Source organism: Calidris pugnax, unplaced genomic scaffold (genome assembly GCF_001431845.1).
Source record: "Calidris pugnax isolate Ruff unplaced genomic scaffold, ASM143184v1 scaffold183, whole genome shotgun sequence".
In the NCBI taxonomy this organism is placed as follows: Eukaryota; Metazoa; Chordata; class Aves; order Charadriiformes; family Scolopacidae; genus Calidris; species Calidris pugnax.
Window position 1 is genome coordinate 617,521 of NW_015090930.1, and position 27,942 is coordinate 645,462.

Sequence of the window (27,942 nt, forward strand, 5' to 3'; positions counted from 1 at the left end):
TTTTCCCTGGTAACTCATTCTTAGGAAATGCACAAAGAGAGAAAAGCCAGTTCCACAATGTGATTAACCAAGTGGAGATGGCAGTCAGATGGAGGTTTTCTTCAATTATCTGAGTCAAATCCTGTGACGTTACAACTGCAGGGAAACTCTGTAAGGCACCCAGATATCCTGCAATGAGTTGCAGAAATCTGTATGACTGCTGCTCTCCATGAGGCTCTCTGGGCAATGAACTTTTAATACATCAGCTCCTCTCTGAATTCTTGGAATTTCCAAAAAACAAGTTGACAGCACGTTAAAAATAAACACTGCTTTATTTGCCACATTTAGGTCTTATTAAATGTACATATATAAGTTAGCTGAATGCAATGTTTAAAAAAATGTATTCCAACATTAGTGTGTCGTATATATCAGCAACATACTTAGCAGACAAAAATGCCACTCAGACTACATGACAAGTCAAAATAAGCAGTACACACAGAACAGCTGGAAAGTCCACCTATTCTCACCCCGTTCTGTTGTCTAAAACCGATCATATTACATAAAAAAGTAAAAGCATAATAACAAAATCTTCTAGAAAAAATAGTGTCTCATAGTAGCACTCTTACTTTGCAGTCATTTGCTTAGAACATACCACATCAAATCTTTCCAAGGCAAAAATACTAAATTTTAATTGGGGGAAAAAAAATAACAATCCCTGATTGTATTACACTTGAAAGGCCAGTTTGCTTTTTCTAACTAATTGCAATGAAGCAATCTACTGTTGCTTAAATTACAGTAGTTCCAACAAAGAACTATCTTCACTTTGGTTAAAGGACACTTTTAGATACATACATTAAACACATCAAAATCAAATATTCCAACAGTAATAATAAGCACATCCCAAACTGACCAGTCCCTTTTTCTTGGTTTTGTCACTTTTCAAGAACACTTCAGGAAATGTATATATGTATGTAAACCACTATAATCCTAATAATACTAATAATCTTTTGTCAAAATGCTGCTTAGTGACAAGTAAAGGCAAACTGTTATACAAAGAGGTCTTAAGATTTATTTTGTTATGTGACATTAGCTCTTAATATAACACATTCTCTTTTCAACAGTTTCTATATACAAAGAAGTAATGCTATGAAGTAGAATGATATATTTTTAAGATATAAATATTTCTCTTCAAATAAGCTGATCCCAGGTCTTTTTCACTTTCTGTTGTATGATACAACATATGCAAAACATCTGTTTGTATAGCATTACATAGGAACTGATCTTAAAAAATAAGTTTTGAAGAAGCAAGAAGTAGGGGTAAAAAAACCAATTCAAATTCAGGGTCTTCATGCCGTGCTTCTGCACATCAATGCTGTATCCCAAACTAAGGTATTTCCTTGGTTTGCTCCATCTTGCTTCTAAATAGCATTATTCATTCACAATACATCTATTTTGCTGGCATCTTTTAAAGTGCAGTACGTTAGGACACTTTATTACAGGACCTGAAGAAACTAACGTTCTGTAAGCAGGAATAGTGCATCTAATGCTCAATTTTCAAATCTGTTTTCAGCTTCAATCAGAATGTATGTTTTGCATAGAAATATCATTTTGCATCTCATCACCTTACCATTTGAAGCAATTGTTTGCATTGCTAAGAGTTACAAAACCGTGAAATCTAAATTAGGCAGTTTATTTAACAGTATATGTGTAAGAAGCAGCAAAGTGCTTGCATTCTGTAAATTCTGGTGTCTCATACATAATTACAGTGACTGATACTCTTCTTTGGCTTATACATTAAGCAGCAGAGCAAATTTATTTATACATGCACTCCTCCAATAAATCCATTCCTTCAAATGTATCTGAATAGTCAAGAACACGGCCAGTTCATCACGAACACGAACTGCCAACCTGCTTGATTTATCAAGCAAACTTACAGAACGAAGCTGAATAACTTAAGAGTAATGAGAAATGTACATCTGCTTCAACTCCTAGACTGGCAGCCAAACCAGGGGATGTTTCTTCGAGGTAGGCACTTCAATGTCAAAACTTTTGCTAATAATGACAGTTCGACTCAAGACATTGATTTAAAACTCTGTTACAACTTTAATGTCCCTAGCCAAGCATCCCAAGATGTAGCAGCTAGGGCTGCTAAAACAAAATACGGCAACCTGAATTTGTCCATCTAGTAAACAGTACATAATTTGGCTGATATGGAATACAAATCTGATTTTTTTTTTTATTGTGTATACTTGCAAGGAAGTATAACTTTCAAAGTGCAAATATAGTACGGTTTCTGATCTCTCTAGCTAGTGTACTTCAGCAGGAGAGAACTCAACAGTCTGCTGCTACTTGATCTGAGCAGTCTGAAGCTGCTTTATAGCTGAGCAGTCCGTGCTGCTCCCTGTGAGCAGTTTGCATGACACGAGAGCAGAAGCGTGCGGAGGCAGGCATGGTTTTGGCTGACACTGTCCAGCCACGCGTGCAGGTTCACAGTATCCCCATGCCTGCAAGCACCCCTCGCAAACAGGCGCTTCTCCGTAGCCATCACTTTCACATCTTTTGCCAAACGCAAATAAACAAGGCACTAAGCATGGAAGTGTTGATATGTTTTGGATATACAGCAAAATGATTAAAATGCCTAACCGCTCCAAATTATAAAATGAGGGCACATTCACAAACATCTGGTAGCTACTTTGCACAAGTAGTTATTATATATTTATAAACTCCGTAACTTTGTAGAAAAGCCCCATGACAAAACAGAAAAAAAACCACCCTAAAAAACCTTAAAGATTAAAAAGAGAAAAACCAGGCGCCTATGTATAAGGACAAAAACAACAACGTAAACATGGATTATTTAGCATGCTTAAAACCTTTTGAATAAAAATCCACATAGAAAGCATCCAGCTAGATGAATCAGTGTGGCGGTGCAGCTCCCAGCGCCCGGCACTGTGCAGGCACACTCTGTACATCCAGTACAGACACAAAAGCTTTAGACCTTTGTTGGCATTCACAGAGAATCCAAACCAAGCAACCAAAGAAAGGAGCAGCTTTGGCCAAAACTAATGTCAAGCATGATCTTCCAATGGCAGTTTTAGAGACTGAGGAAAAAAAAATAATTTTCCTGTACTTCTCCCCATTGTATATAACTTTCCAAGAAACCCCTGTAATTAGATGATTCCACAATATTTGCATTAAATGAGCAAACTCTTTGGCAGATGATATCTTCATAAAAATAAAATTATGGTGGTTTTTTCCTTCATTAGTATGTATTGACTGAATTCTACGCCTATAAATAATTCCAAGTGGAATTAAGCCAATGTATCTTTAAAAATGAATTCCTTCCAAAAAGCGTATAGAAGTTCAAAGCTGCAAACAAATGCTTTGTAAGACATAGCAGATACAAAAAAAGCCCCGAGCCCTAACCCTTGTAGCAGGAGTGTTCTCCTATTTAAATGATCATGTCATAAAAATAATAATTCTCAGCATTTTCCACAGCAGGAGTCCTCTCTGATATCCTTTTCGTTCAGCTGGGATACAGCCTAGGACCTCACATTTAGCAACAGGAGGACAGCTCTGTGGTAATGACCGTATCACATCCTGTGAGCCCTTTGAGGGTAACATTCCCAATACTGGGAATACAAATTCTAGGATTACAAGACTACACTTACTATTCCAAGTGAAGGGTAAATAGAAAACAGTGCTGAAGTCATACAGTGAAGTAGATTTTACTAAACCTAGAATGCTCAGTAAGACTTTTAAAGAAAAGTCTAAAGTCTTTGGACTGAAAGCGAAGGGTTGAAACTGTCCTATAGCTTTCAAGATGCTGCATACTGAGCAAAACACAGATAAAAATGCTAGTATGAGCTAAATCCCAAACAGTTGTTTTTTCAACTACATTGCTCTGGATAACTCCATTCTGCCTTCTGTGGCGATGAACTCCTTTTCCGTGGCTAGTTTATCACCTTGACACAGTTTCTCCTTCAGTTTTTCAAGTTCATATTCATGCAGGATTTTCTGTGTTAAGTATTTTTCACGTTTTATTTTGGCTTTCACGTCTGCAGGGACATCAGGAATCATCCATGCTACAAAGAATTTGACGATGAATACAACATGCTGAAAGAAAAAACAAACAGACAAATGATATAAAACAGGAAGCCAGGAGAGATGTAACATCTCATTAGCAAATGAAACACATGAAACACCTATTTTTATCTAACGCAAAATTGATCACTTTCTGTTCACAAACAGAATACATTTCATTTGGCTGTCCTGGAACAATACATAACAAACTAACGTGTATCTGAGATGTGCACTGAGATTAAAATGCTTCCTTTTATGCAGAAACTTTAATTCCAAACTATTTATGAATCAGCAAACCTAAGTGTCAGATTCTGAATCCTTAGCATCGCTTTCGAATATCTCCCTGTGGTTTCTTAGGAAATTCATGTGACTGTGCTGATAACACTCAGCTGTTGAGAACTGATAGGATACAGCAGGGCAAGTGATGAGAAAAGCACTTGAACAACTTCCTTTTCCCTTCAAAACTTGCAAGACAGTGGCTTAATACTGAAGTACCAGTTACTGAAGTTATTGATTTATGTAATTTTAGCCAATACACCTCCCTGCAAAATGCCTTCTGGATTTTAAATAGTCATCTCACATAGAGCTCTTTAATGAAACCAGTCAGGGTGAAAGTGCTAGTCCTCGTGGTTCATGTCTCTTCCATCTGCATAAAGACCTTCTTTGTTATTCTGCCGTTTTATTTCAATCAAATTTAGCAGTCTGCTCAGCTGTTTTCTTTGTTTTTACTCTGAGGTTATCTTTCTGAAGTTAAAAGACCTAGTTATAGTAATCATTTAGGACATGAATATTTGCTATTACTTCAGGAAGAAACTATTTTATACTCTCAGTAATTCTGTTCTCTGTAACATTAGTAACTAACATTATTAACTACCTAGAGAATCTATAAGGTACCGATTTCAGAAGGAAATTTTGTAGGCAACATACCTCCATAATAATTATAAAGGCCAGTTTTGCAGCAAGAATGTGCCAGAACTGCATAGTGTGTAAATATTTCCTCTCATGATCTGGAGGATATCGATAGTCTCTGTACCTGTTGGATAGAAAGACATGGGAAGGTGAAATGTCATATTCAGTCTGAGACAGGCTACAAGCTCGGTGACACTTAGAGGCAAATACAGCTGTCACTTAAGGAACCTTTTCATCTTGTTTTAAATGGCCTGTTTCATTTTGCAGGAAAAAAGGTTGCCTCTCAATTTGTTTCTATCTTATGTTTTGCTTAAACATCCTTGCATTCACAGCAAGAGAGCAGAGAGGAGGTGTGAGAAGTGCAGTTTTATACACAGGTTACGTTTTTTTCAGGCAGTGATGAAATAATAACAGGTCAGAGTGATGGAATGTGTCACACAGAAATGGACAAGTATTGAATAAGTGTGATAGATTTGACAGAGTGTGGACTGAGCAGATGCAGGGTTTAATGGAAGGACAGTCTTGACTATGCGTTCTCCACTCACATGTGTAAGCAGGATAAAGACTCCTGGGGCTTTACAGCTAAAACATACAAATATAACTTCTTCTTAAAGTTCTGGCTTTTTAGTTTTGATTTTTTGTTTGTTTGTTTGGGAATTATCTTTTTTTCATCAAATCAATACTTTTCTTTTTTTTACCATGTACTTCTCCAAAGCTCTTTCTCAATTATTCTAGAACCTCCAATGTTTCTTCTACTGAGAAAGGACTATTTTTCAAATGAAAGCAGGATGGCCCAGACCCTTGGTGATATCTAGCACAATAACAATTGACTTTCAATACCATATCTCATTTTCAGCTTTGGAATCTAAACATCCCCTTAGTGATACTTTGTCCACTTAAGACACTGCAGCCTAAAAACCTTTGAAAATATAGGCTGAAGCTTGCCACCTTAGAGCTGTAAATCTTCTCCATCACTCAAAAATCAATAGTTTAATTTAAAGTAAAAAACAAAAACCAAACAAAAAACCTGTTAGCAATGAGACTCTTAAGCAACAAAAAGGCGATTTGTTTTTTATTGCTGGCATGATCTCTTACCATCACAAGCACTGTCTTCTTAATAGCTTAAACATCACCTCTCACACTTTAGGATGATAAGAATGACATCTCTAGTGGACTACTTAGACCTGCATTGACTTCTTATGCTGCATTCTAAACAAAGCGATAAGAATATTTATCATTACACCAACCTGCATATGACAAAGTTTACTGGATTCGTTTTAGGCTTGTTTCTGTCAGGAAAATCTGAGATTTGAAACACTGACAAACTATTGTTTATGTATCCAGACATAGGGGAGTCTTCATTTTCAGAATAGGCATAGTAGTAAACTAAACGAGGAATCATATCTGATGTGAATGCAACAATAAAAGCCTGAAAAAGAAATGGGAAAAAGAAATTAAGGAAGTGACACACAAAACTTGGGAGCAGCTCCATAAAGGGTTTTTTGTACAGTGACTCTGTGGCGTAACCCGGGATCTTTTAAGCAAGGGGGAGCACGATTAGGGCACTTTGCCTTGGTAAAGGTGCTGACTGCAGCCTCTGCTGCGAGGACCAGCGCTCGGTGAACCAAGTATGTGAACAGTCCTTACAAGAGGCACCAAATCCCAAATATCCCCTCACACCAAAGTGTCCTCTGTCTGTGATCACAACACGCCTTAGTGAAAGAAGAGATACAGTTTTGAATTCTTGTGAGAAAGGATGAACCGGAATCCAGTGTGATCACTTTGTGAAAGAAGGGGAGCCGTTCTCTCCAGGAGTATTTAAAAAGGAAACAATGGCTACCAGCACATTTTACCGAGAAACCTGAGATGCCCAAGATGCCCAGGTACCTTAATAATTAGGCAATACCTGCAAGTGGGTTTGTTGCCTAAAACACCTGCAGATCTGATACTGTTTACTCTTCTACATTAAAAAGAAGCCATTCTTTTGCTCAGCAGCCTGCTTTACTTTATACTGCAGATGAACTACTAGCACAGCATTTAGTTTCCAGTTTATAAAAAATACTCTGAGCCACTGTCCCCATACAGAAGCAGTTGAATGGGCAGAATTCCCACAGAATAGGCCTCACAGCGACGAGACAGGAATGCCACTTGGCCGACAGAATTAATCCACCTCTCCTGTCCCCTACGATCTTCAGACTACGCTTCAGACTGGCTTACGCTTTTCCAAAATGCTGGAAACCACAGACAAGGGAATGAAAGATTCTGGTCCAACGAAATGTGGATTGGGAGCTGCACGTCACGTCATCAATATACGGACAAGCTGACCCACCCAAATGGTTTGGCTGTACCTCTGTAGGGTTAACGTGTGATAAAGTGAACAGTGTTGATGAAGGAGAAAAAGCATCAGTTGATTTTTAAATCGGCAAATTCTGAGCACGTGGAAGAATCAAAGTTGCTGTAGCAGAGTTAGCATACTTACATTAGTGACAACAGACAATATGGCCATTCCGTTCAGGATTTCTTGCCAAACTCCTATGCTATGGGCTTTTGCAGCCACGGGTCTCCTGTACTGAGTGGTTAATTTCCAGGAGTCTACTCGAATCTCCAGGATGTTATTCATCAGAGCAAGAAGGGGAGCCAGCGGAAAGGATGCCACGAAGAGAGTAATGAATCCAAACTGAATGACTGCAAGGGAGAAAAAGAAAAGTGCCAAAATCTACCTCTACAAAAGCACCCTCAGGGTGACAATGAGACAGTGAAACATGCAGGTTGCCACTCGCAGACAAATGGCAAACTTCTACCAGGCTGCATAAATCATCTCCAGCCCTGGTCTGAGCTGAGTGACAAAGTGCCTCAGGCCCAAGACTTCTTGAGTTCCCGAGGGCTGCTCTTCACAGCACCCAAGGGAACGGGGCATTTGGGTCCTGTCTCGTGATGCTGGATACCAAAATTTCCAGCAGTGCTGGGTTCTCATTCTTTCATTACGCTGCAGTTCTCTCATGAATGGAACTTATCTGTAGGGGAATGGGAACATGCTCCTACATCACATTTCTAAATTACAAGAGAGGAGCAGTTTAAAATATAATAAAACGGCTAGTTTTCCTGTCCTGCAGTTTGTACAGAGCAAGACCGCTCTCCTAAATGAAAACTAGGAAACGCTTTTATTCCACACTTACCTCCTCCTATTGTTATTGGCTTAGTCAAAATATTAATACAAATTCTGTATATAATAGTTCCATTGGGGAGTCTTAACATTAGTTTAAGAATTGCAGATAAAATACGCATGACCCCTTTAGTCATCACAAAAATGGTACAGAGTGTGACAGCCCTCAGTGCACAGGCAGTACTGCTGCTATATTTTAAAGACAGGAAACAGAACATCTTGTCTGGTTCAGGCAGCCGATAAAAATAAATTCCCATTCACCAGTCATCAGCTCTTCCACGATTTCAGTGATCAGTTCTTTATCTTAGAGAAGTAACAAAGTTCCTACTAGCTTAGCAAAGCTCTAGACAATAGTTATTTCTGTACATAGAAAACAGCACGGGGGTCCACTTCGACAAATTTCGGCCTTCTAACAGACAAATGCTAATTTATTTTTTTTTTAGTGTCTTTTAGATTTAGTTTGGCTTTGGCTTTTAGCTTTGAAAAGTGTTAATTTTTTTTTTTTTTTAGTGTCTTTTAGATTTAGTTTGGCTTTGGCTTTTAGCTTTGAAAAATCCCACTCTGTTACCCATGCTCCCTCTGCTGGTCTCCTGGACCATATCAAAGCACTCATCAGTGCAAACCTCCAACGAAAAGGATTCTCTGGGACCCAGTCTGCAGATCTCCCATCTGCAGCACCCATCCTTAGGGCATGGTTGGCATCATACACACAGCTCCCACTGACACCAGCTCACAGCGTGCTTGGGAACAAGAAGAGAACAGACACGGAGACAGCTGCCTGCACCCAGAATAAAGTTCCCCATTCAAATGAGGGAAACAAGCAGTCTTTGCAGTGAAATTCCCTGCAGTCTGAGATGCAAAGGCAGGTTTTTTCGGTTTTGTTTTCTGTTTTTAATCGGGCTGATCTATTTGATGATTTCCAGCAGTTAATCGTCTCCTGTTTACCAGATGACACTGGTGGCATCAACCCATAGCAATTAATTGCTAAGCTATTTTTTTTTTTTAAAGTGTCAGTACAAGATGTCCTGTCCTCAATTCCGAATATGTATTTTTAAACTTACCCATTTCTAGATATTCATAGAACAGCCCTAAGGCTCCAAATATCTGCAGATCATGGTCTTGCTCCCAGCGACTGTATAAATTTTCTGGATTATTTCTGGCTTTCCGGCGACCCCACCAGTTACAAATCCAGCTGTATATGCAGAAAAAAGTTAACAATGGGAGAAGCAGTTCAAGAATCCATTTCTCTAAGCAAGCTCCTTGTTGCAACATGCTTTTACAAGCATGGCTTTCACAAAAAGAGGCCAAAAGCCTCCATGAAATGTGTCTATTTGTCAGAATTTGTGCTTAATTTACAGAAATTTTCTTAGTTTCTTCATATGGCAATACTTGATAGCACTCCTTCCAAGAATTTCTTCTGTCTATACTATGGGCACCTCAGTGTAAGAGAGAACTTACGGTACAATGGCCTCCTGGATATTCCCCCAGATCTGTTTGCCAGCCATGACAATGGTGAGCTGCGTCGTCAGTTCTATCAAACAGCCCGCAGGATCGCACTGGCAGAGACAAATTGGAGGTTAATGGACATGAATAATGGACATCATAACCCAGATAACCTATATTCTACTGCTGAATAAATGAAAGAAAGATGAATTCTTAAAACTTGTTAGGACGATAATTAATTTCCACCTTGACTGCCAGCTAAGATACCCTCTCAGGAAAGCTGTCACAATCAATGTGTTGATAAAACACACACCAAGACATAGTGACCATTTAAAGACAGAGTAATTCAGAGATGCTTCAGGCTGACCACCGTGCAGATACACAAAGACGGGGCAGCAGGATCTGAAGGCAGCAGCCACCCCACAGCCCCAGCAAGGTGAAGCTATGGCTCTCGGTTAGCCCTCAGCACCAGGCCACCCCTGTCCTAGCAAGCACCTGCATTTTCTATTCATATCCCTACAGCAGATGTATTTAAATACCTGCCAGTATCTGGTCTCTGCTCTTTGCTGAGAACACTAGTTTTAAAGTTTCAACTCTTTATTGAGGCCTTCTCAAGAACAGGATCGCAGAATCATAGGCACTGTGTAGGTTGGAAGACCTTTAAGGTCATCAAATCCAACCATTAACCTAGCACTGCCAAAACCACCACTAAACCACGTCCCTCAGCACCACTTCTACCCAAACTTAGAACGTAACAGCCAGACCAGTAACAGGAGATACTCTATCAGTAAATGCACTCCATTACTTCACTGTGTTTTGCATGAACTTTTTCCTCCGCTGTTGACTCCCAAGCAATGCTTCACATTAAATATTGTATTACATCTCCGTACAAACAGCATCATCAGCAATGAAATCAGGGAAAAAAGCAAAAGTTTATACATATGCCTCTTATCAAATGGTTTCTCTGAAAACGTAGTGCCTCGAAAAGCTTATGAAGACACCCAAAAGCCAAAGACCACTTCCATTTATACTAGCTTTCTTCAACCTAGAGGATCACTTTTAAGACCTATGGCAAGATCCACTGGTATTTTAGGAGAACTGGAGCAAAGAAAAGCTTTTTTGATTTTTTTTCACCCTTGTGACTGAGAGCTACAGATTTTCACTGGTGGTGGTTCCCTGACTAGCAACAGAAGGAAGAGTCCTTGGAAGCCCCTCCATCAGCCTCAGAATGGCCAGCTGAGATCCAGCTCACTCCAAACCAAACCTGCACCTGGAGACTTATGAGTGCACAGGTTGGAGGAGATAAAAGTTTAAACTAGTTTATTGTTATTCAATCAACCTTCATCAAGAAGGTCCTACCTCTTCATTTCGCCAGCGATTAAACATGTATGTGTAGGCACCTGGGTAACCAACAAACTTTCCTTTAAAGAAGGCCACGTAGAAGCAGGATGAATAGTAGTTGACAAACTGGAACAGAAACATTTTCATCGTGAGCCTGTTCTCATATTCCATATGAGTTCTGGGAATCTCTGTAAAATCAGAAAACAGTGATTTTATTTTCTTTTATTACCTTTAAAAGGATACAGATTCATAAATACTCATCACCCACAGTGCCCTTACATCCCAAAGGGAAAAAAAAAAAAAGAAATAAAGAAAAAAGAAGAAAACCACCTACAAACAGTTCAGCAGATGGAGCTCTGGCTCTCAGACAGCCTATCCTTAATTTACTAATTTACAATGCAATGTTCTCAGTAGGCAGGCAAGTGAAATTCATTCTTGAAACATTTATAAGCTTCAATTTCCCCTTTTTTGTACTGTCCACTACCACTTAACCATCCTTAAATCTGACACAATTTTTAGGAGATCCAAGATGTATCTCAAACGTTAACACTAGCAGTCTCTCCTGGACTATGAAAATTCCACTGTTAGCAGTGCACATGATAAAGAATTATTTTTTTTCTTTGCTGTAGAGAAGTATGTTACAGTATTAATTTTTTCAATATGTTGTATGTGTGTAACTTATCTTGAAAATCAGCAGAAACTGGATGGGCCCTGTGCCTCTGGAATATGAGACTTAGAGTAAGTAGGGAGAAGAGATCAAAAATCAGAAAGAACAAAATCTGGCTTAACCTTTTGAAGGAATTCAAGAGTGACAAGAGTCAGAACAGATACTGCTGGCAACAGCAGACAATGTATTTCATACCCTGGACCCAACTGTGTCTCTGAGCCTGGGCAAGCAGAGCTGCCATGGCCACCAGAGGAGGGCAGCAGTCCCACAAAAATAAACAGATTTACTTTGCCTCTGTAATTGAGACCCACAGGTAGTGCCGACACTTAAGAAATTATTCCTCCACACTTGCAAGCAGCAAAATAACATTGCTGAAGCTTTGTGCTTATGATTTATGGCCTTCAAGAAAGAAAGATTTAAAAAATGATGATTTTCCGTTTTGGTTTTTTTTTGTTGTTGTGGTGTTGTTGTTGTGTTTTGGTTTTTTGCTAGGGGAAATTTTACTTATTTCTTGTTCTGTCTTTCTTTGGTCTAATTTTGCCAAGTGAGAAAAACAATACAGATCTCTGAGTCAAGAGATGGTCCATGATAAATCAAAATAAACCCAGTGCAACACCCCGTTAAGTTTCTGCAACAAACACCTTTCAATTCTTGATTCCCCTTGTAAGACCTCATAAAAAACAAAGATCACCCAACTGTGTTTATGACAGCTGTACAAACTACAAATACATAATGCTTTCAGCTCTCCCATCTCCAGCTGAATATTCTGCAATTATTTCTTTCTATAAAGCGACTGCAGGGACTTGTACATCTAAATCATTAAGGGCAAACAAAGAAAAAGACTCTAAGGCTCTAGGGAAGGGTATTTCCAACAGGCAAGCAGGAGTCAAACACGAAATCTGCTACAATCTGCAGGTAAAGCCACCAGTGGCTGCAGCCACAGTAACACGGCTTGGGTCCAGCATCTCAACCTGCTCAGTCTTTGCCTTCAATCCCTATTAATTCCAAACCTGTAAACCCCCAGCTAAGGGGAACAGGGCCAAGAAAAAGAAACCCTGGAAAATCTACTGTCCTATCCCATCCCCCAGCCTCCTACCTTTTCCTCCCAAAGTAAGAGACGTGATTATTTCGTCCATTTTCTTGTAAAGATGGCTGTGAAAGCTGTGATCTATTTTTAAATATCTATCTTCAGGATTTCTAGTTGAAATACTGCTAAATCAATACAGTTTGCTCTTGCTTTAGTGACTTAAATGTACACATGATATTTTTTAATTATGTTCAGAACTACAATTGTTTCTGTAGACTAGTTTTAATGTAAGTAAACATTATACTAAGAGAAACCAGCTTATGATAACTATTCAGTTGAGGGGAAAACCTTCAGTATGGCCATGGATAGGACAGAGTCATTGCTGCAAGCCACAACCAACGTCTTAGTGCTCCCACCGGGCCCAAGGTGAGAACAACTCCACAGAGCACCTTTAGATGGTCTCTATCTTTGGTAACTCCTGGAAAGTTGTGTCTTCAAGTACACTGCTTACCCATATCAGTAATCCAGATGGCTATTCTCTCGTAAAAGAAATTCAGTATCATGATGATGACAAAATTCAGGCATGAGGCCGTGACCGAAGTTGCCAGCTGAGGGGTCAGTAATCCACTGATGGACTCTAGAGATTGAGTGTTCTCCATCAGGCTGGCAAAGGCAGCGTACACCGCAAGACGATACACGATCACAGCTATCATGCTGGCTATAATCAGAGACACCTAAGGAAAGGACAAAGATATGAAATGTACTTATAGCTCAGTGTAGCTGTATACATGCAACTTTTGAAGTGAAACGTAAACCAACATGCATTGTACTTTCAAAATTTTATTCTTTATGGGTATGAGTTCAGCAGTGCTGAAATGCAAAGTACAAAGGCAGAACATGTTGTTATATTAGACACATTAAAGCTAACAAAATTATTTCATTAACACAAGAAAACCAGACAATCTAATGCCAATATATAAAAAATAAATAGTGCAGAAGGATACAAGCTCATAGAAATGGAGATGGAAGGGAGAAGTTAGATTATATTGTCCACCTGAAATTCACTCTGTAGATATTTCATTGTAGTGAATAGTATCTTTTTTTTTTTGCCTTTTTTTCAGTATGGTTTATTAACAGGCAGAGAAAAAATGATCCCTATACTAAAATGTCCAATCAAATTACTAATTAATGACTGATTTCCAAGGTCGTTTTTTTTTTTTTAATCTGAATTGAAGTGCATTTTGCATGAGCGCAGGAAATCAGCAGGACAATAATAAAAGCATGTGTTAATGTTGTGATTGAAACTGGACTGTGTTAATGTCATAATTAGTTATGATCAGCAATTCTGATATATATTAAAATGATGATTCCAAAAGATGCTCACCCAGAACAACACTGTAGTTCCTGAGATGCAGAACCGCACAGCCTGGCTAGTTAAAGGCAAATAAGGCTCCATCTCCTGAAACAGTCAAGCAAGCACAGCACAGTTCACAAATCCATCATCTTATTCCAACATCAAGCAGCACACAGAGCTCTCATCAGCTGTGTGAAAGTGCCCACATCCGAGGAAAACCATTCAGACCCACCCTCAAAAAGGGCAGATAAGACATGATTTTGAATACGGTGGGGAGGGGGTGGGAAGATTAGGACAGAAGTGGCCATAACAAAGCCAAAAGTAAAGACAGTACTTGGAAAGAATGGTTAAACCTTTGCAAAAATCAACCGGTAGCTGAAGGAAAAAGACCACCTCCTTCATTAGATGAACAGGACAGAAGTATTACTGTAATGCTCTGTCATACAGCTCTGAGGCCACAACTGGACTGAATTTTAAGAAATTCTTTATGTCGAGATTTCCTAAAATGGTCATTTACTTGGACGTACCATATTTTTCCACACAGCCAGAGAGTGTTTTCCTCCACTCCTTCAATTTATTTTTTTTTAATTGAAGAAATGGCTACATTCATTAGTTGCCAATCTCTGCTGCAGCACAGGGCAGCTCCATCTTACCCAAGAGAGTATCCCCATATAGCACATGAACAATTTCCCATGGTGGTGTAAAGTTCTCTTTTTCGCAACCAATTCTAATTCCTAAAACATCAGATTATACATATTAAGAAAGGATCGTTTAAGAACTAACGCCAGTGGAAGAAGATGTAGTAAAAAATCATCTGAATTTGATAACTCTTGGGACAAGGCATTGCAGTATGATTATGCTCCTCTTGGACAAAGGGGCACCCATTACTAGAGGCGAGCACAATATTAAGTATATTATCAATATTAAACCAGGAAATGCTTGTTTTGACAACAGAAGATACTGAACCTGTCAAATGTTGTTGAAAAGAGTTTCTTTTCTGTTGCACCCAAGCCCAGAGTGTGCCCAACGCACATAACTCGGTGTAATTACGCTGAATACAATGGCCACAACTGAGCTGTGCGCTCGTCTCTGAGGCCACCAAGGGATGGCAGTTGTTTCACAAGCATTTCTTCTTGATGGGGATATTCTTCAGTCAATCAGCTCATAGCAATGTGATTTTGTGTCAAGTGCAACGTGCTATTCCCTCAGGAGAGATACACTGCCTGTATCTGCCTAAGTATACTTACGAAACATAATATTGTAGTCTCAAGTCACAACAAGTTGTTTGATGACAATAAAGGCTCTAATAACAGCACTATAAAAAACAGCTGAAGATAAGATACAAGCACAGATACCAGGTGGCTTTACGTAAGCTCATAACATTTTATACCTGTTATGTATTAATAAGTAATACATATATTCTATACTAAGAAATGTTTCGCACATTCTGGGCTATTCAAAAGTTTTCTACTTTAGAACAAAACATAGACAATAACGTGCAATGACAGAGCCTAGGTTTGAACGGAATGTTTCACTATTTACGTAAATTAAGATTCTATTGCAAGCAGCAAAACCAGATTTTAGCTATCATCTAGCCAGGTAGCTTAGCAGAGTGACGAAATGAGGTGTTAATTAAGGCCTCAAGATGGGCATTTCTATTTCAGTGCACCTAGAGCTTTGAATCATGGCCAGGAATAATGAGGAAATAATTTGCTGAGTGAAGCAAAAGCAGCCTTTGGATGCAAGCTACTCAGTGACCTGTACATGTATTAACTTATCACTCTGCAGAATTAACTGATTTGAAATCCCCGTCCTTTCACGTGTTCAGGATTGCACATTATCTAATGAAAGGAAATTACACCACAGCGTGGCTAATCCGCATGGTTTGCTTTAACAGGTTATTGATATGGATCACTCCTAAACCCTGCCACACAAAAGCTTCTAAAGATCCACCAGAGTAATATATTGATGTGTCATAAAATAAAGGATTGTACGGTCATTGAATTTTTATGGTAATTGTTAATGCATTCTTAGAAAGCACAGTACAGTGCAGTATCTCTCTCTGAGATAAGAAAAGTATATTATAGTCCAACATCTATTCCCTGAATAAAGTCCAAATAAACCATCCTACCTAAGAGATCTGGACTAATTTAGAGAGAGAACCATCTTCTCCCTCAGGACAGTTGTACAAATGCCCTTCACCCATACCATCTTTGGCTGCCATCTGCTGCAGCTCATTCACCTCGCCAGACGATGGGGTTTGGTCCACGCTGACCATAACCACTGCCTGCGAGTGAGCCCATGGCTTCCCTCTCCTCACACCATCACCCTCAGCTGCAGCCCCATCCTTCGGGGCACACAAGGGCCATGAACCACCTGCGGGATCTCCCCCTGCTCCTTCCTTCAACTGCAGCAAAACCACCACGGTCCAACCGGTTTTGGTCACTGTGCAGCCGTGTCAGAAAATAGAGGTTTTGAGACTGAGCGTACACAGGGGTGCAAAGTAGCAAAAAACATGCAACAGGCAGGCATCTGTTTTCAATTAGCTGAATGAGCTAATCAATAACTGATTTATCTGAAGCCGTTTTCCTGAGTGTGCAGGAATCAGTCTTGGCAGAGCTACACTCAAAACCATAGTGCGCTGTTATCAAAGACCTCTGCGTAACTTGTACAGTGTACAAGCTACAGGGGTAAGGAGAACAACATTCATGCTGCATGTGCAGAAGCAGGAGAGACAGAAACACTGTCTCTCATAAGAAATACGATTAATGTATATATTTCCTAACCTAATTAATGTATATATTTCCTAATCGTAAATACGATTAATTTCCTAATGTATAAGCCCTGAATGACAGGAGTCATTATATATCTTTATATAACAATGATGCTTTCTGTGTTTTGGCTAAGCTTCTGTTTCTTTTCCAGAGACTATGTTATCTTAGTGTACTCACGACTAGTGAAAATAAGTTATTTATATATAGCTCTAGGAAGAGGAAGGATGATTTAAAATTGCGTCAAAGTGAGGTGGTAGATGTTGTATTGGAATGCAACCATCTGATCCCTAAATTTGTCAAATAACTCCTACCTAAACTAAATTTAAACGTAGATGATTTAACTTCTAGCAGGCATTTCCGTACAGCATTTAACAGAGTTAAATAGCATGGTTAATTGTACCTCAATCAGATTTCAGACACAGGGCTTCAGCAGCCTTCATCCCTCTAGCATCCCCCAAACAAAGCAGTTGTCTATCAGGAGCAAACCCACAGCCAGTCCCACCTCTGTATCCTTAGATCAAGATGCCTGCGTCCTCTCTGTTGTGGAGGGACGAGAAAGAGGGCTTTCAAAGGTGTCATTTCAGAGACTGTCACCTTGAAACGTGAAGGACACTGTGAAGATGGCATTAGCCGAGTGAAAGCTGTAAACTTTGCCTTTGTATTCCCTATTTAGTGGATCAGTTTCCAGTGGAAATTAAAACCAACAGAGGATAATTAAATTTATGCACACGCTCCAGAGGCAAAACCTCCAGGTTCTCATTTATTCTGTGTCAAAAGCCTAGATAACAAAAGACATCTGCGGGAAGAGAGCTGTGGCCTAAGAGATGGGGCACGTTTGTCATGTGTAAGAGGCTACTTTGGTGACAGCAGCCTCTTGCTGTATACTTGAGTATAAGAAGTTCCACCTAAACGTGAGGAGGAACTTCTTTCCTGTGAGGGTGGCAGAGCCCTAGAAGAGGCTGCCCAGGGAGGTGGTGGAGTCTCCTTCTCTGGAGACATTCAAAAACCGCCTGGACACATTCCTGTGCAACCTGCTCTAGGTAGACCCGCTCCGGTGGTGGGGTTGGACTAGATGATCTCCAGAGGTCTCTTCCAACCCCATATGATTCTATGGTTCTATTATTCCATGACAGCTGTCAGTCGCTGGTCCCGTCGGACGGGGGAGCGGGACAGCCACCCGGCAGTGGCTCTGTGCCAGGGTAAACACACTCCTGGATCTACTGACACTAGCACAGCCACGCTGCAGTGTTTATCTCTGATACCTGTCAATCAAAGAGCACAAACCTCAGCACTCACCAACCCGACGCCTTCAGCGAGAAAACAACGCGTTACTGGGTTCTGCTCTGATGTTTGACGCAACCTATTGTGTTCAGTCAGGGTGTGGTTGGCACCACATTCTACGTATTTCAGCCAAGCTCACTGCTGCCATCAACCCTGCTCTGTGGAGATGCGATAGCCAAGGGCATTGCTTGTGTCTGTGTCCCAAACCTTTACCCAGCCACGAGATACAGGCCCTCCTGAGGCAGAATCCTCGCATTATCAAACTATCTTTCAGCACACGACCGGATTTGCACACCTGCCAACCCAGCAGCATCAATACCTGAGTTACGGGATTCTTCTTCTTTTGGGTACATTTTGCCTCGTACTCAGGCCTCAGCTGAAGTTGTTGCTGTTCCTCTTCGAAATCAACCAAATCCCACTCATATTTCAGTCTAGCTTGCCGTCTCTTCCAAAACTCCAAGAAAAGCGTAACTGCAATTTGGAAATATTAAAACGTAGTTAAGGGAGAAATGAACAAGTTAATGAACAAAGTTAAACTTGTTTCTGTGCTGGCTCCTATTCTGCTGTCTATTATTTACCCTCACAAGGTGACCCATCCATTTTTATTGATTCATTCCCATTCACAGCTAAGAGCATAATATGGATTAAGTAATTTCTTAGCTAATTGAATTCCAGAAGCAGGTGACGAGGAAGACACCAAGACAGGATGTGGGTATTGTCATGGTTATGGCAACCACGCTCAATTACAGCTTCACTATTTTTTCATACGCAAATAGCAATACAGAGTTAATAAAGGAATGTGATAATGCAACTAATTGCTTGTGTATAAACCTGGAGCACGTGAAGAACAATTACAAATAAGCAGAACTGTTGTCAAGTTCTATGTTCAAAGATCTCTGTTGCTTTTTGATGATTATTTGATATCACGGTAATTTTAAAGACAGTGAATGTCTGATGCTTTTCATATGATCAAGAGTGAGGCTGGCTTAAGAAATCTCTAAGACACTAGACAGAACAGGTTTTGTATGTAAAATAAACAACTATAAAAGTTATAACACTATATAACACTTTAAAACCCCTCTATAAACTACTTTAAAATGTAAACCTTCAGCAATCTGATTGTTCTTATTTGAACTGTAGAGGTTTTACAGTTTGCACAAACACAGGAAAGCTTATCTTCTGCAGTTCTGAAATCTTTTCCCGGTACTTCCTGAATGACTAACCCACATCATTCAAATGCTAGTGATTAAACCAAGAAAAGTTAAGGAAAACAGCCACACAACATCATCTTATTTGAATTGTTCTTGAGAATTCTCTACAGAAGTTAGTGGCTCGATCCTTCGATAATAAATGCACAGATTTTCTATGAGCACAGAGAGATCTTTGTGTGGTGATGAAATACCTATATTTAAATTGAAGGTTTAGTTATGGTATTTCATACGAACAGTATGAAACAGGAGACAAGACATTAAGGAAATAAGAAACAAGAACTGCACTATGCTGAATCTATAAACTCTCACAGAGCTTAAGAAAAGAATGTGTATTCAAGACAACACAATGTTAAAACCCAAAGAAGTACCACTTGGTGTGAAACCATGTTTACAGAGTCAGGAAATCCACCTATTTCCATCAAAACCTACTATAATGTATGAACTTCACTGGAACAGAAGCCAACTAAATCCCACCCTAAAAGTGCTGCTAATAAAGTGGTAATGCTGAACCACCATCCAGGGAAAGGCCACAAAAGCTCTCTACTCTCTCATGAGGACACTGATAACTGGGAGCACCCATTAGAGAGAGGACTCTGACAAGGACCACTCTGTCCTAGGTTACTAAGGAAAGGAACAAATGTCAGCAGACAGAGAATGCAATGCTTATGACATTCTAGACACCCACTAGATTTTTTTTTCAATTTTGGTTAAGTCAAATCCCTCTGTAGCTTTAGTTATTTTAATTCTTTCATCACTTTTGCATCTGAGGGAGAATATTAAAGCAAAGCCATCACTCTCCTTCCCACCTCCAGTGTCCCTCAGCAGCTTGGTTAAGATCTCCTAATTGCTTGACATAAAACTTATCAAACGTACTCACCCCATATGCCCATGAAAATGGCAAAAAAGAGAGTTGCCACGTTGTCAAACAAATGGGAATACTGCAAGAGAACAGATGTGAACAGGTCAGTACTAAAACGGTTTTCAGTAGGAACAAAAATGAGGAGTGGCTGGAGAACCAGATACAGACCTGTGAGGACTCACAGGTGGTGTTCAGCCTCCAGTACTCGCACTCCCGGTCACAAAGAGGGCACATGATGATCTCTCCTCCAATGGCCGGGTCACAGATTTCTTTGCTGAGGAGAAAATACTGTACAGTATCTGCCTTCATAGCACCTTAAGAGCTGCTATATGAAATCTATTTTTAAAAAATAATTAAGAGCTTCATTTGTTCAAAGCTCAACATCTGCAGCTTCACAGAGAAGATGCCAAATCTTGTCACATTCACTGGTGTTGACCTGTAGGTGGTCAGGGCAAGCCAAGAAATGTAGCAGCTGTTACGAGGAGAAAAACTAGAATTCAGTCGGTACGAGCTTTCCGATTCTGCCAGTAATGAATCACAAGCCTGTGAGGAGCTGTACTCACATGCACTGCTTTCAGGGCAGATACAAACCCTGCTATTTTGCATCAGGTTAGTAATGAGTTCAAAAGGCCTTTTCTAAAAAGCAGAGGTATTAATTCAGCTTTGCTATCTACACTAAAATTTGCTACGAGATACAAACCCTGCTATTTTGCATCAAGTTAGTAATGAATTCAAAATGCCTTTTCTAAAAAGCAGAGGTATTAATTCAGCTTTGCTATCTACACTAAAATTTGCTACTTCAATTTAACTACTATGGTGAGCGAAGTTTACAATCTTATGATAGTCCTTCAGCATCCAGAGAAATCTGAACATGTATAGCAGTATTCCCAGGTGAATTCTGAACCTAGCTAAAATGGAAATCTTAAAATGACATAATTCAATAGAACGGTTGAGAATTTTAACCTGTCATTCATGTTTTATGGTTAAAACTCAAATTTTTCTGGAAGATTTCTTACAAAAAGCAGTGAGCAATGGAATGTCAACCCTCTTTTCCTCTCCCCACCCCAACACCCCAAAATCCCTGAACACAATAAATCTTGGGATCCTTGAAGAAAAAAATACAACTCTTATTTAAAAAGAAGCAAACTCTGGCTTCTGAGATACTGGGTTCCTCTGATGGGAGAACCTCAGCTGTTGGTAGTTAGTACAAATGATGACCTACACAAAAAGGTCAACAGACTACTCTGCAAGACAGATTAAAATAGAAAAGCTTAAGGCAACAATAAACGCTTGAAGCAAACAATTTTGAGAGATGTCAGTGGTACTCTTAGGACTTTAAGGCAGGACTTTATATTGGCAGGTATGCCAATATAAAAAGCTATTGCCAAATGGCCATAAATATACTGTTTTTCACCTACAAATTGAGTCTTACTAATTAACAGTCACAAGTTCTGCGTTAGCTGTCCACCACCATTTCAGTCAAAGAAAAGTGAAGAACAAATTTGTCTGCTCTGACAAGCTTTAGAAGATTGTTTTCTGCAAGAACAAAATTTTCATATTACTTAGCTTTTCATATTATTAAGTTATATGATATGATAATTTCATCATAATAAGCCTATATTATTAAGTTATATGATATGATATGATAATTTCATCATAATAAGCCCAGGAAATTTTCAACATTACACTCACCTGCTCATATTTTCATCCATTGTAAACAAGCCATAAAGAAAACAGATTAAGCCAACAACTGCTGCAAGGAATAACATCTCGGTGTAAAAACCTAGCCAGGCAAAATAGATTCCAATCTTTTCACCATAGTACTTCCTGGATACAAAAAAATATAAAAAAATAATACAATTAATAGGAGTACAAAGCAAAGTTTAAAACGGCAATAGAGAAAACAGGAAGAGTCCAAATGAAACACTTGGTAAAATTCTCATTTAGCAGAAGAGTAAATGCATTGATACACACTGGAAAAATGAGATTTGAAGCTCGCTGTGAGAAGTTATGCAAGCTGCATGAGCAAAATATATGGCCTCTTTTGACCCTTTTTCTCCTCCTAGCAGAAGCTCCAGCTTTAAAAATCACTCTTTCCCCTTCCCATGGGATAATGTACATGAAGATTTATTTTTTTTATTTTCCAAGGAGCTCTATAATTTAAACTAAGCACAACAGTTCCGACCATACGGTTAGAGTGACTGGGTAATTCACAGAAATACATCTGGTTGTGTTACGAATGGGGCGACTGTAATGTGTGAATGAAGTAACATTTTTGTTTTACCATATGAGTTGAATCAAAGAGATCTTGGGTAAGGTCGGTTTAAATTTGGGTTTAGCGATGATTTTATCAGTGTTGTTTTTTTTCTGGTCTGTTTTGAAATTTAAAAATTTCAAACCAATCTTTAAAAATTGTGGCAGATATTGATTATAATGTGGAAGGTATTCTTCCCATGTGTTCCTCTACAGCTGAATAATCTGTAATATACCTGACCCCAGAACTGGCCGGATTGAAAGCGGATTGAAAGCGGATTGAAAAACTGGCAATTTTCCAGTTGCTCATAAAAACTTGCGTCATGTTCTCCAAGGACCTTAGTGCCCAATTAAGTATCCAATTCTTGTCGGAGCTTAAAAGTAGTAAAAATTTCCCAGCAGGATCAAGCTACCAATGAATACACGCTTGTATTACAGTGAAAGCCAAGTAAATGTAATAAAACACAAGGGGGAATGTTACCTGATGAGGTCTAAAGGCTGTTCTTTGTAGAAGCGCAAGAAACGGGAAATGAATACATGCTTCTATTACAGTGAAAACCAAGTAAATGTAATAAAACACAGGGGGAATGTTACCTGATGAGGTCTAAGGGCTGTTCTTTGTAGAAGCGCAAGAAACGGGCCCACTCCATGTACAGCGTGTATCTCTCGTTGTCACAGTTTGGGTCATTTGCCTTTTTCCAGTACTGACACTGTGAGCAAATCAGAGTAAAGGCAAAACACCTCATCGACAGACTCAAAGACTACATTGAAAGAAACGAACATTAATGATGATGATGATGCATCCCTCTTAACATTATGCTAATTAAACTAAACTTAAATTCAAACTTAGCACTCTACTTCACCACTTTAAGTAGACCCTTTTTAAAATATGTCTTAAAATAATACAATACATGTTTTCAGAAAATATTTATCAATTTTAGACATTAAGTCAACCCGTACTGTAACCACATCATGTTACGTTACACCAACATTTGTTGTGTATTGGTGTTGGTTTGTTGGCGTTACGCTGGTTTAACGTATGCGTTTCCACTGGTTGATTACTGCAGTGAATGGTTTGTTCCTTTACACCGGTGTAGCATATGCAACTGTAGAATTTCAAGCTTTTCTAAAGTAGAAAACTATCATTTTACTCCTGCTTCATTGAAAATAATCATAGAATCATAGGATGGGGCCCACTCCATGTACAGCGTGTACCTCTCGTTGTCACAGTTTGGGTCATTTGCCTTTTTCCAGTACTGACACTGTGAGCAAATCAGAGTAAAGGCAAAACACCTCATCGACAGACTCAAAGACTACATTGAAAGAAACGAACATTAATGATGATGATGATGCATCCCTCTTAACATTATGCTAATTAAACTAAACTTAAATTCAAACTTAGCACTCTACTTCACCACTTTAAGTAGACCCTTTTTAAAATATGTCTTAAAATAATACAATACATGTTTTCAGAAAATATTTATCAATTTTAGACATTAAGTCAACCCGTACTGTAACCACATCATGTTACGTTACACCAACATTTGTTGTGTATTGGTGTTGGTTTGTTGGCGTTACGCTGGTTTAACGTATGCGTTTCCACTGGTTGATTACTGCAGTGAATGGTTTGTTCCTTTACACCGGTGTAGCATATGCAACTGTAGAATTTCAAGCTTTTCTAAAGTAGAAAACTATCATTTTACTCCTGCTTCATTGAAAATAATCATAGAATCATAGGATGGTTTGGGTTGATTACACCAACACTTGTTGTTTATTGGTGTTGGTTTGCTGGCGTTACGCTGGTTTAACATATGCGTTTCCACTGGTTGATTACTGCAGTGAATGGTTTGTTCCTTTACACTGGTGTAGCATATGCAACTGTAGAATTTCAAGCTTTTCTAAAGTAGAAAACTATCATTTTACTCCTGCTTCATTGAAAATAATCATAGAATCATAGGATGGTTTGGGTTGGAAGGGACCTTGAAGATCATCTTGTTCCAACCCCCCTGCCCTGGGCAGGGACACTTCCCACTAGACCAGGCTGCTCAACATAATGCAAATGCAAATCCTGTTCTCTCTACTTCTGAATCACACATAATGCAGATTCAAATCCTGTTCTCTCTACTTCTGAATCACATTCTCATTGTAAATTGCAAAGCCAAAAGCATTTTGCCGAGAGACGTAAACTAGGGGATATAAATTAAAGTTGTTTCCTGCCTCCAGGCATAACACCATGATGTACTCTGTGCTGTGCTTTCCTCAAGCTGCCACGCGAGGACGTGCACAAAGAAATTCTGACACTAATTAACTTCACTGGCATTCATCACCATCATGTATCTACCTGTCAAATAGTAAGAAAATTTTGGAAATTCATCTGTTCGCCAAGAGACATAAACTAGGGGATATAAATTAGTTTCCTGCCTCCAGCCATAACACCATGATGTACTCTGTGCTGTGCTTTCCTCAAGCTGCCACGCGAGGACGTGCACAAAGAAATTCTGACACTAATTAACTTCACTGGCATTCATCACCATCATGTATCTACCTGTCAAATAGTAAGAAAATTTTGGAAATTCATCTGTTTCCTGAAAATCTGTTTCCTGCACAAAATAACTGCAGTTTCTGACAGCTCTTGTAATTTTATTTTGTGTTGTAGAACTCTGCTTTTAGAAATATTTGGTTCTGTCAAATACTCAGTTTGTGATCTTAGTTTTCCTTTTCCTGAATGTTTCTCAATCACAAAGAAAAGCATGAAAACTGGTTTCTAAATAGACACCAAGAAGTTCAAACAACATACAGTTTGCTTTTTTAAAATATTTTAAAAGGTTTGGTAGTTATTTTTTAGACAATGATTTCCTGAAAATCTGTTTCCTGCACAAAATAACTGCAGTTTCTGACAGCTCTTGTAATTTTATTTTGTGTTGTAGAACTCTGCTTTTAGAAATATTTGGTTCTGTCAAATACTCAGCTTGTGATCTTAGTTTTCCTTTTCCTGAATGTTTCTCAATCACAAAGAAAAGCATGAAAACTGGTTTCTAAATAGACACCAAGAAGTTCAAACAACATACAGTTTGCTTTTTTAAAATATTTTAAAAGGTTTGGTAGTTATTTTTTAGACAATGATTTCTGAATCTGTCTCGTGGCTTTGGAATTTTTCATATGATTTCTTAGTATTTAAGGTTGGTTGTATTTGTATAGAAGAGATTCTTCTACAACTGCTTTTCATTATCTGTACTTTTTGTAGTCCCAACAGTATAGAGCCTGACTGACACAAATCCTAACATCTCCCCTGTGCATGCACAGGAAGAAACATTTCAGCACATAAAAGGCAAATAGTAGGGCTGGCAGATATATGTGTCTTGTGTATTATAAATCAGAATCAATTACTGGGACAAATGGAAGGGTTTGAGTGTGTTTTCATTTCTGCTGGAAACAGCAGTGTCACACTGGGTAAAAGAGTAAAAACACTGGGAAATGCTCAAGGGAGCAGAAAGCTAAAATACTTACATCGTGAAGAGGATATGCAGCTGAATAGGTGCCATTATTTAGCAGTCTCTTAATGCCAAATTTCTTCTTTCCTTCTTCTGTTCCATACGGGCAACGTGTAAGAATATAATTAACCTGAGATTCAAACACAAGGATTTCAGACCTTTCCCGCTTTAAGGCCATTTAACAGAAACCTTTAATGGTTGTGCACTGTGTATAATCTGCAGGAATAATACACAAAAGCAAAAGAGTTTATTCAGGAGGCTCTGCCCTGTGTGAGATCGTTGAGGGCACACTTGTCATGTAGACACCTAGAAGATCCATCTCAACAAGTGCTATTCCAGCCTTGTAAGAAAGATGGCACAGTTTATATACTCCCTCTTGCACAAATATTCCTACAGGACCGTGTAAATCTACATGTAAATGTAAGTAGACAAATTCCCATACGTACTATTCTGTTTCGCATGGATGGTGAGAAGAAAGTGCTCTGGTCATTAATGAGGTACAGCTCCTGCTTCTCCTTGCTGAACGGGGCCGTGAAATAATCCGGTTCAGGGTGCATCACCTTCTCAGGAAGCCTGAGTGGTGCAAGCATACAGTCCAGGGGGTTCTCCACCGTGCAGGGAATGTCGTTTTCCTTGATGGGAACTTTAATGTTCAGCACTTCCGCATACGTGATCAGAACCTCCCACGGGGCATGGATCTTCACAAAATAAATCTTGCCATCTTCAGATTCCTGCCCCAGGAAAGTTACAATAAAGCACAGTTTAGTCTGATGTCCGATGTAAGATTTAGGAGAATAGTTGTTAGACAAAATTTATTGCCTTCTATATATTTTTGAAAGCTTAAAAGGAAAAAAAAATGGAGAGGGGACTTGGGGTTTATTTATTTATTCATTTATTTATTACCTGAAAGTCTTACCGAGTGGTTAATTGTTCATACAGATAACCTCTGCACTAATAAAAGCTCACAAAGGCTTTTCAAAGTACGTTAATCTCGTATATTGAAGCCTGAAAACTCTCATTACAGCCCGAGTGTGTTGGAAATGCAAGGGTTTGCTGTGCCAGCCTGGCCACTCGGCAGCCCAGGTGTGCTGCAGGCCACCCGGCTGGACTGCAAAGTTGTTCTCTTTCATACAGTGGAGTAGAGCACACGGGACTCCTTGCAAAAAGGAGTCACCAACCAGAGCTGAGACCAGTTACAGCCTTACAGCTACGATAAGGACTGATCTTAGCAGAGGCCTCCTCACCCCACAGTGTGTGTTCTTCTAGCGTTCCTCTGCGTACGCTGGAGAAAATGGCAACCAGGAGGTCTTTTCAACATGTTGCTCAATGAATCCCCATCTATGGATGCTACAGAGTCTAAACTTCATCAAGAGTTATATTGCCTCACTTAGAAAAAAACAAAAGAGCATGCTGACCGGCGTCAGCATCCCATGTTCTCGAGTTATTGAACAAAACAGTTACATTAATCACACATCCTTAAGTCATTACACCAGAGTCCTTCCTTCTTGCAATTACAACATCCAGTGGGCACATGCTGATCCATTCACTGACTTGCAAACATGTCACTATTTGTTAGGTGGGATTAAGTCTAACTGTGAGCATACTGCCCATTTACATGGGTCTAAATGAAGGCACAGCTTTTTTACAACTGCTTCCTTTCTGTTGTGAGATCAAAAGCCATCGCTTCCTCCTGAATTACTTTGCATCCTCAATTCTTATGAATGTACCTGGAGAAATAACTCAACTAAACACATTAGCTGGCGTGACCTAAATTAGTTACAATCCACTGAAATCTGCTAGAATAATTTATAATTTTGCCCAAAGAAACAAAGTGGTGGACGCTAATTAACAATTTGCAGATCTATTGCTTTGGTCCTACTTTTTCTCTCTCTCTTTTTTTTTTTTTACCTTCTTATCTTCTATTTCTAGTTCCAAACCAGCCTTTTGCAGATTGCTCTCAAATTCTTTTCTTCTTTCCTGAAGAGAAAGAAACACACTTGATTAAGTGATGAAGTTAGTAACTAACTGGTCACTCACTGATGACCTCACTGAGTTTCGCTCCTCCCGACTGCCCCGATGACAACCCCTCGCTGCTATGTGACCTTTGCAG

General features: G+C 39.2%; 1 protein-coding gene across 9 annotated transcripts in view; it reads right to left on the reverse strand.

The window, feature by feature from the left end:
- Nucleotides 1-292: 292 nt before the first annotated feature.
- Nucleotides 293-27,942, reverse strand: part of ANO5 (anoctamin 5) — a 59,880-nt gene continuing 32,230 nt past the window's right edge. For 5 of the 9 annotated variants that reach the window (XM_014951627.1, XM_014951622.1, XM_014951626.1 and 2 more), the window contains 18 exons: nucleotides 27,741-27,809; nucleotides 26,279-26,563; nucleotides 25,849-25,962; nucleotides 23,544-23,654; nucleotides 22,936-22,991; nucleotides 21,781-21,915; nucleotides 20,257-20,362; nucleotides 20,107-20,167; nucleotides 18,338-18,489; nucleotides 13,994-14,068; nucleotides 13,121-13,343; nucleotides 10,934-11,103; nucleotides 9,590-9,687; nucleotides 9,193-9,323; nucleotides 7,448-7,653; nucleotides 6,216-6,397; nucleotides 4,987-5,092; nucleotides 293-4,092 (listed from right to left, as the gene is read on the reverse strand). In XM_014951627.1, the coding sequence (XP_014807113.1) occupies nucleotides 3,871-4,092; nucleotides 4,987-5,092; nucleotides 6,216-6,397; nucleotides 7,448-7,653; nucleotides 9,193-9,323; nucleotides 9,590-9,687; nucleotides 10,934-11,103; nucleotides 13,121-13,343; nucleotides 13,994-14,068; nucleotides 18,338-18,489; nucleotides 20,107-20,167; nucleotides 20,257-20,362; nucleotides 21,781-21,915; nucleotides 22,936-22,991; nucleotides 23,544-23,654; nucleotides 25,849-25,962; nucleotides 26,279-26,563; nucleotides 27,741-27,809 (2,502 nt within the window). In that variant the 3' untranslated portion in view covers nucleotides 293-3,870. Of the gene's footprint in view, nucleotides 4,093-4,986; nucleotides 5,093-6,215; nucleotides 6,398-7,447; nucleotides 7,654-9,192; nucleotides 9,324-9,589; nucleotides 9,688-10,933; nucleotides 11,104-13,120; nucleotides 13,344-13,993; nucleotides 14,069-18,337; nucleotides 18,490-20,106; nucleotides 20,168-20,256; nucleotides 20,363-21,780; nucleotides 21,916-22,822; nucleotides 22,869-22,935; nucleotides 23,052-23,533; nucleotides 23,655-25,848; nucleotides 25,963-26,278; nucleotides 26,564-27,740; nucleotides 27,810-27,942 lie in introns of all 9 variants that reach the window. The other 4 variants (XM_014951625.1, XM_014951624.1, XM_014951620.1 and 1 more) reach the window with 4 other exon arrangements.